General features: G+C 42.0%; 1 protein-coding gene and 2 non-coding genes across 3 annotated transcripts in view; all 3 read right to left on the bottom strand.

The window, feature by feature from the left end:
• nop56 (NOP56 ribonucleoprotein homolog) overlaps positions 1-5,281 on the bottom strand; it is a 5,865-nt gene extending 584 nt beyond the window's left edge. The window contains exons 1-11 of the mRNA XM_031277382.2: positions 5,141-5,281; positions 4,522-4,611; positions 4,331-4,445; positions 3,683-3,847; positions 3,207-3,405; positions 2,538-2,725; positions 2,039-2,190; positions 1,724-1,824; positions 858-1,006; positions 525-646; positions 200-308 (exon numbers count right to left, since the gene is read on the bottom strand). Coding sequence (XP_031133242.1) covers positions 200-308; positions 525-646; positions 858-1,006; positions 1,724-1,824; positions 2,039-2,190; positions 2,538-2,725; positions 3,207-3,405; positions 3,683-3,847; positions 4,331-4,445; positions 4,522-4,611; positions 5,141-5,143 — 1,393 coding nt within the window. The 5' untranslated portion in view covers positions 5,144-5,281. The remainder of the gene's footprint in view (positions 1-199; positions 309-524; positions 647-857; positions 1,007-1,723; positions 1,825-2,038; positions 2,191-2,537; positions 2,726-3,206; positions 3,406-3,682; positions 3,848-4,330; positions 4,446-4,521; positions 4,612-5,140) is intronic.
• LOC116037364 lies at positions 374-441 on the bottom strand. Its single transcript, XR_004101851.1, has one exon. It is a non-coding gene; the product is annotated as a small nucleolar RNA SNORD57 (small nucleolar RNA).
• Positions 2,300-2,419, bottom strand: LOC116037370. The gene has a single exon (XR_004101858.1). It is a non-coding gene; the product is annotated as a small nucleolar RNA SNORA26 (small nucleolar RNA).
• Positions 5,282-8,459: the final 3,178 nt, after the last annotated feature.

Here is an 8,459-nt window from a genome sequence, read left to right as displayed (position 1 = left end):
AACCTTAATGTAGAATATATCCTTTAAGTGGCTGCAATGTCTGACTCACTTCAGTGATCAAGTCCATTGTTTAGAACCAGCCAATGGTTCGGAGTCAGGCTAATATAGCATGTCGTACACTGAGACAGGACCACATGTGTAGGTCAGATCTCAAATCAAAACATGCATGGTCAGATACTACAAGTAATGCTTACCCCTGCTTCACCGTTGGTTTCACCGGTTTCTTCTTGCAACTTCTTCTCACGCTTCCTGCGTTTCTTTTCCTTCTTATCCAGTTTCCGCTTGATCTCGGTTGCAACATCAGTAGCCTAAAACTATATTTACACTCCGAGTGAAACAAACATGTTTTTTTAAAATCAAGAATCATAATGCTGCATCAGGCTCATTAAATCAGTTTGTACCCTCACAGTGATGTCGGGGAAAGACTTCTCATCATTTACAGCATTGACCGACAAATTCACTTTAATAAATTGATTCATGTCCTGTTGACTACCACCCAGCTTCTCGCATCATTCTGCACTCACTTCTTTTACAGCCTCCTTCATGACATCCACATTCTTCCGTGGCACATCACCCGTCTCATAGAAAGACAAGCGCTCCTCCACCTGTCCACGCAGCTTGTCACCAAACACACTTGTGGGTACCTCTGTAAGAAAAGTAACATTAACCAATCAAGGACAAAGCCAGCAGAGGATTATACTAGTTAAAAGTGACCCGTGGCTTTGCTCAGGAATTAGCTTGTCACCACCAACCCAAAGGATGAATACTGTTGACGAAAAATGTGAACATCATTGCAAAGATGCCACATGCATTGTGAAGCAAACGTGGGCATTAATCTATGAGGTCTTGTTACCCACCAGAGAAACAGTCAATGCGTGAGGCGATGGTGCACTTATTTGCCAGATATCTGGAGATCCGGCCCTTGTTCTTGGCAGCAGCACGTCCAATGAAGGTGGAGTGGAAGATGAGCCCATACTTCGGGGTGTTGCCACGAGTCTTTAGGGCTCTGTGTGAAAAATACAGCGCATTTCACAACACTAAGAAATAGTCGAATGTTACAAAATAGGAACAAGTGGAAATCTAAGCCATGGGCAACAATTGCATCTGAACCACTGATATTTTCTTTCAGGAACTGTGTGTACTGAGAAATCAGGTCAAAGCATTTCAGGACCTGAAGTCTGAGTCCAAACTACTGTGTGCTAATCCCCAAGCCACTTTGAGGTTTTTGCATCTTTGGAAAAGGACTCCATCTAGACAGCTCTGAAATTACTTCAAAATGTTGGCAAGCAGACAACTAGAGTGCTTGTAAACCAGATGACCTCCAGGTTATGGTCACCAATGAGATGGTGCATTACGAAATCTATTGGCTCAACAAGCTCTTTATCATTGTTTAGGTGGGTTTGTTTGACAAATCAGTTCCTCAAACTGTACTTTCCATCAGGTTTGATTTCAATTTGTCAATGTTTTTAATTCCAAGCATACAGTAGTGACACATTTGCATTTAAAGTGTGTGCAAAGCTTCCAGTCTAACCAAGTTTCAGATTTTCTACCTCAGTGCTGTAAATGGCTGCTCAGACTGTGGGAGTGCATTAGGGCGAGAGGGATCATTCTAGAAAAGACTTTAAAAAAAAAAGTCTTCTCCAGTCACCCTGCTCTGCTCCTGCCCAGCCCTGCCATCACTGCAGCCACTTCTTTCCCCAGCAGGGAGGGGGTGCCCCAGTACCTGAACAGGGCCTTCTCTGCTCCCAAAATCTGGACGGTGGAGGCTGGGTACTTGGCCAGGTTGGTTAAACTGCCAGCATGGGAGATCAGACGAGCTCCCACCTAATGAAAAGAAAATAGCGTCACACTCACTGACAGCACTGCAGGACTACCATTACGGTTTTTGACTTTGATTAACTGAGCACACATCTGAGGACCATCAGCACGTGATATATTTTTCATCACACAGATTCAGTGGATTGACAGATTTTGGTATAACATCATTGGTCCCAGAGAAATCTATAGATAGAAAAATTAACATTACACTTTCACTTACCACTTCTCCAATTAAGGCTGCTAGATTTGGAGCAACTTGGCTCATCTTGGAGCGCAGGTACTCCTGCAGCTCCAGTCGATAGGCAGCCAGAGACACTACACGATTGGAGAATCTCTCTATGTTGATCAGGTCAATAGGAGAGATGTCCATACCTAGAGAAGAACAGAGCAGGAGAAGGTGTTGAGCAGAGTGATACTACCAATCACCCACTTGGGCAGCTTCAACTATCAGTTTACACTGGTAACCTCAAATGCAATGTGTGGTTGTTTCTCCCGACAGGATCCGCAGTGAGGATTTGTGCCTTCACTACAGGTTTATGAGAGAGATACTCTGCCCCCCTGTGTTAGTCACCCAGGACAATTATTGGTCCAGGGTGGGCAAATAAGGGGCATGGTGTGGTCCTAAAGGTGCTTTGACAAATGCTGTGTGCAAACGAGCAGGTGTTGTGCACAGATGCCAAAGTGGCAAGAATTGTATTTATATGTCTATTTGTACTGACCCATGGAGGAACGTGATGCATCCAGGATGGCCTGCGCCTTGGCGGCATCCATCACCACCTCCTCTAGACTCTCCAGACTCTCCTCCGACAACTCCTTCCTGTTTCCGATGAGCTGAGCCATGCGGCAGTATGTAGAGTTGTCTGACACGATCTTAATCAGCTCTGGAAAGTGGTAGCCATACCATTCACTGCCAACACAAGACCATGATTGTCAGAAAACGTGTGACACCACTGTAATGTCAGAAGTGACAAACGCCGGTAATCACAACAAATCCATGGCATGCTTGGACACGACTGCACATGTGAAAAATGGGAATGTCTCACCCAACTATGGTTGCAATGGGAGATACGTGTATGTTCTATTAACATGTCAACAGTAAAAATAGAGACCTACAATTCCAAAACTTGATATGCCAAGCAACACCTTTTCCCAATGTATACCAAACTGTCAGCTGCTGACTGACCACCCATCAAGTTTTAGCATTACCAGTGTGGGCGCACAGAAATAGACAACATTAACATGCAACACAGGAAGTGACAGTCAAACTGCACTGCACACAAGCACTGAAAAACCACAATCTGCAAAGCTTCGCCTTATGTGAAACATTTCCCTTTAAAACAATAGATACATCTTTTTATTTTTAAGCGGTGGGATATTTGGAATCTTACCGGACACGCATGGAGAAAGTGTTGATGTCTTTGTCTAGCTGATCCAACAGAGCAATGGACTGTATGATCATGTTGTCGACCCTGTTGACATTGAACTTCACTTTAGCTCTGGAGTAGCTGTGGCCAAGACCCAGCTGTGCTTTGGAGGCAGCCAGAGCAGTCAGACCCTTGACTAGAGAGTGGAAATGCAGACGCACACCTGACAGGACAGATAACGTAAAGGGTTTGTCTGGGTTAAGTGGAACAGTAGCAGAACAGCATATGACCAGTGGCTGTTCAGATTTTCAGTATGCACCTTCATGGGTTTCAGGGTCACAAGATTTCATCACAACAGACCATTATTTTAAAGTCTCAAAATTTTAGCAATTTGTTCCAGTCCTAGGAAATCTACTTGCTCAGTTTCCTATATTCAAACAAAAAGCATAATCTTCCCAAACAGGGTAAACACATCGGAGGGAAGCAATTTGTCTACCCACCTCTGGCTATCTCTGCCACCACCCCTCCAGTCTGGATGGAAATGCTAAATTCTTCCTGTAAAGCTGCTCCGATCTTGGCATCTGAAACCCCCAAAATAGCTTTTTTCTTCCCAGAGAGGGGCAGGTTTGTCTCTAGGAACAACTTCAGATCAGCATGAACCACACCTGCAAGTGAAGGAGGGGGATTACTCATATATCTGTATGCACTTGGTTGAAATAAAGCTTAGCTTATGCAGCAAAGCCATTTGAAAGATGTGACACTGACAATGTGACTTAATACAGTTGGGTTCTTTTTACAATTAAACTGAATGTGGATCAGCCATCTTAGAAGGGATAAGATCTCATCTATCTAAACTATTTTGCCAGTTGATCAAAATTAAAAACTCAGTCTCAGTCAGTTTACGTTGGGCTACTGCTAGTATGTAAAGTTACATACATTGATTTAGATAAATTAAATCTTTTAAAGCTCACAACCAAAATCGTGTTGCCAGGTCACCATACTCAAACACAGCTGCATTTTGAAACGGTCTTCAATTGTTCAGGTTCAACATTAAATTGTCAGCACAGTAACTCAGTGGATTGACAGATTATAAAACATCATTACAACTGAGGACACCAATACAGCCACAAAGTAGGAATTCAGCTTGCCTTCAGAAACGGCATTAATGTTCTCCAGAGCAGCCTGGGCCGACTTGAAGGGGAAGAAGGCAGCCAAGCTCACCATGCTGTTGAACTTTCCAATGTTCAGCACGCTCTCCTCCACCTGAAACACACACCTCGTTATCTCTGCTCCATCCGGAAAACATTAAAACAGCAAAAACAAAAGACAGAAGACCAACCTGAGGAAGCAGCATACCGATCTCCTCCACCTCTTTGACTGCAAACAGCGCATAGCCCGCCGCATGCTCGAACAACACGTGCAACAGCACCTGCGGAAAGTAAAATAGTTGGATTAAGGCGCGAAACCGACAAACGTTGACCTTACAGCCAATGTAAAATGTTAATGTAATTCTTTATAACCGTTGATTCCGACTTTGGTTTACATTACGATAACTTTAAGACGCAACCACGTTGTCGTTATGAACCCACGTGTTGATAGGCCAGTGCCTACGTTATGCTAGCTAGCAGTCCAGCTAACGTTAGCCCAGAACACTTACGTAAATGTGCTGCTGCTAAAAGTAAAAATCGCTGGGTTTCGACTGTAAGACTGCGACTGACAAAGCTACTCCTATCTGTAGTGGGAAACCAAGTAGTTCAAATTAAAGACAAATTCCGGCTAATGTTAGCCACATGGGTGGCTAACTGCTCCACTCATGTTGAAAGGCCCCTAACAACGTTAAACATAAGCAAAAAAAGAAATGTCTAATCTTAAAGCGTCGGTAACCTTAGAGAGCCTTCGATTGTGTCCTACAATCACAAACTTTGTAATTAACAAACACCTAGCACCAGTTCTCTTACCATGATTAGTAAATCTCTGCAGCAGCACGCTCTGCGTGTCTGCTCTGCTCAGTCGCCTCGTCTAAAAGACGGCTGTATCATACGTTTCAGCAAATTGTCACATGACCCAAATACCGCGATATCAGCCTACCACCGCGAGACCCGACGGAGAAGCCTCACCATGCTCCACCGTTATTATACATCCATGGGCCTCCACCTGCTGCATACAGAGCAGAACATGTTGCTTCATCTCTATTCCGTCTGTGGCTCTCACGCCCGTTTATATCTGAAGTGTAGCCATTTATTTTGTAGCCAGGTGTTTTCACTTTCTGTGATTAAAGCTCTAGTCAAGTTGATGAGGATGTTGTAACCCTTGAGGTGCAACAGGAGAGTGAGGGAGATGTCAAAGCAGAGTTTATGCATGTAGACTAAGGTCTTTAAAATGGGTCTCAAATATAGTGTCATCTTTTTTAAACGTACGGTAATTTTTCTAAAAGAGCTGGGCTTTGTAGATTTTAATAAAACAGCAGTAAACAGTGCATTTGTTGGAGACTATTCAGCCTCAGATTGATAGACATTTGTGCTTAGGTGGGTAGGCTATTTATGGCAGCAGGGGGTGTATGTGGAACTGAGTCAAAATAAACTACGGTGCCCATGTTATGAAGGAATATGCCATAAATGCTATGTGTCTCATTGATGTTTTTATTTTATTTTATTTTTTTTCAGTTTTTGGACACGTGGAGGTCTAATGTTAGAATCCAAGGGTTTGTCTGACCAGCTGCCCAAAACCCAAAGATAATCAATGTACTATTGCATAGGCTACTAAGAAAACAGTGGATATTCACAATTGTTTAAGCTGAACCACTGAATTTTATTTTTCCTTTGATCGACCAATCAATTGTTTTAGCTCTACGACACATTACTTCATTTCTTTTTATGGGATTTGTTGATTTATGCCAGTAAGAGTTATCCTTTAGGTAAACACAAATGCAGTACTCAGTGGTGCAGTAGGCAGTAAGTGATTTTGACTATGTACTCGAACACACTGGGTTTTGTTGCGTTTTCTTGAATTTGAGAAAGTAGAGGCTTTCTCCAATGAAGATTAACAAAAAGATTTAGTAACAAAATTACATGACAGAACAGGATTTTACGCTGCAGCGGACTGCAAGATGTATTCCCCTCGTGCTTCTACATTTTACAGTCCCAAACATTTCTCAGTTTTTCCAATATATTCCCTTGAAGTTGTGGGCGGTTCCTTGGATGAAAACTTTTTCCATTGGTCCATCGTCCTAGCCTGGTCCTACCAGACTTTCGTACATTTCATTTGTACAGAGAGTCTGGCCACTCTCCATTGACAAGTGTTAACTTCCTTCAAGGCGGGTACTCTGTTGAAGTTTAAAACTATTGGATCTGCCCGGAGCCACTCTGGATCTGCCATAACCAATTGCTAACGTTTGCTCATGACGTCGGCTTAGCATCGCTAGCGTTCGCCTTAGCCAACTCCTTCACCACCAATGGGGCGAGCTGGAAAATCTAACTTTTCCCGAACCCCGTGGGGAGGAGGGCCACGACATCATGGCCACCAACAAAACTCAGCAAAGATTGTTCTTGCTTGGGCTTTAACTTCTGGATATTCGGCAGTGTTGCCACAACGGACCGAATGGCTTCACTCGCGTCTTTCTCCGCCGCCATTACGGAACTACAACTCAAACTAGCTAACTAGACAAGTTAGTCTTTTGGTCTAATAATCTAATCAACAGACGGCCCCCAGACAGAGACAACAAAAGTTCTTCCTGCCATGTGAACAAAGAACTTCCTCCTGTATGCTAAGTGACAGACATGATCTTATTGGCACAATAAGCTGCAGAGGGTTGGGATGTAATTTTCCTGCCTAACTCAGCTGCAGCATACATTGTGAATACATCAAAACATAAAAGTACATTGATATCAAAGATCAGCATTGTTTTAGCTTTTTTAAACTCAACAGTTTGCCATAAAACACTGACTGCAGTATGGTTAAAGTGCGCTGATTTTAAAAAGTGCAAGTCAAGAGCTCATCATAAAGAGCCTAGGAGATGGAAAAATCTAACAAGAGCTTGTGCGTCATTGTGGTGTTAGAGAAGAGATACAAAGCTGTACTCTTGTTCTTGAATTGCAATAAACCAGATACAACAGTGGCAATGTTCTTAATGGTCCACTCCTGCAGAGTATTCTGACAACAGAATAAACCTAGTCTGCGATAACATTTCACTATCATGTAGGAAAACAGTTAGGCTACATGTCATACGTAGGAAAAAGCATTGTTAAAGATCTTTAGGGCCATGAGGTTTCAGAGGAACAGATGCATGTGGGTCTGTTTGTACACACATATAAATTACTGGCAGGTCATAAATGTCACATTGTGTTGGATATTAGTTTAGAGCAGAGAATTTATGACAGACCTCGACAGATATCTCCTGGCTGCTACACACACACACACACACACACACACACACACACACACATATATACACACACACACACACACACACACACACTTAAAGTCTAGTTTATTAATCACAATAATTATTTTCGGTATTTTTGACGGTATTTGATGATGTCGTAGGCAGTATCTGTTTTAAGATGAGTTATGAATGAATTCGTTTTTATCTTCCTCCTAAGGTTAAATGACTAGAATATAAATAAATGAGACTGAATTTCTGATTTCTTTGTTCATCCAGCTCTACAATCAATTCACTGCAGTATCACATCACATGAATTCAGTATGTGTCGAACAAATGCGTCCTGTAGCTCACACAAACCTCCTAATAATATGCGCAGGTTATCAGTGGTGGAAAGTAACTTTTACATTTACTCAAGTTCTGTACTATTTTAAGGGTACTTTTGCTTTACTTGAGAATTTTCATTTTCTGCTACTTTATACTCCATTTATTTGATAACTTTAGTTACTTGTTAGTTTGCATGTTCAGATTAATAATACAAAATATAATCAACAAATAAATTAGCATGTAATATTATAGATTGAGATAAAACTTTATTGATCCCCAGGGGAAGTTCACATGCTACCCGGCAGATGCAGTATATAAAGTAATTGAAATTAGCTCCACCTTTACCAGCTTCATAACACCACATTAACACTAATGCATCAATAATTATAATATGCATTATTCTGAAGCGGGCCATTCTGCGTAATGAGTTTTGCTTGTGGCACTTTAAGTATATGTTGATGCTAATACATTTTGTACTTTTACTTGGTATCTTCGTCCTACCTCGCGTTATAACACCGTCGGTGAAATGTAGTCAGCATATGTTTTAGTCACAGGCAGTATTTCAGTTCGAA

Source organism: Sander lucioperca, chromosome 6 (genome assembly GCF_008315115.2).
Source record: "Sander lucioperca isolate FBNREF2018 chromosome 6, SLUC_FBN_1.2, whole genome shotgun sequence".
NCBI lineage: Eukaryota > Metazoa > Chordata > Actinopteri > Perciformes > Percidae > Sander > Sander lucioperca.
Note: the sequence above shows the minus strand (reverse complement) of the source record. Positions and strands in the feature narration are given on the sequence as shown.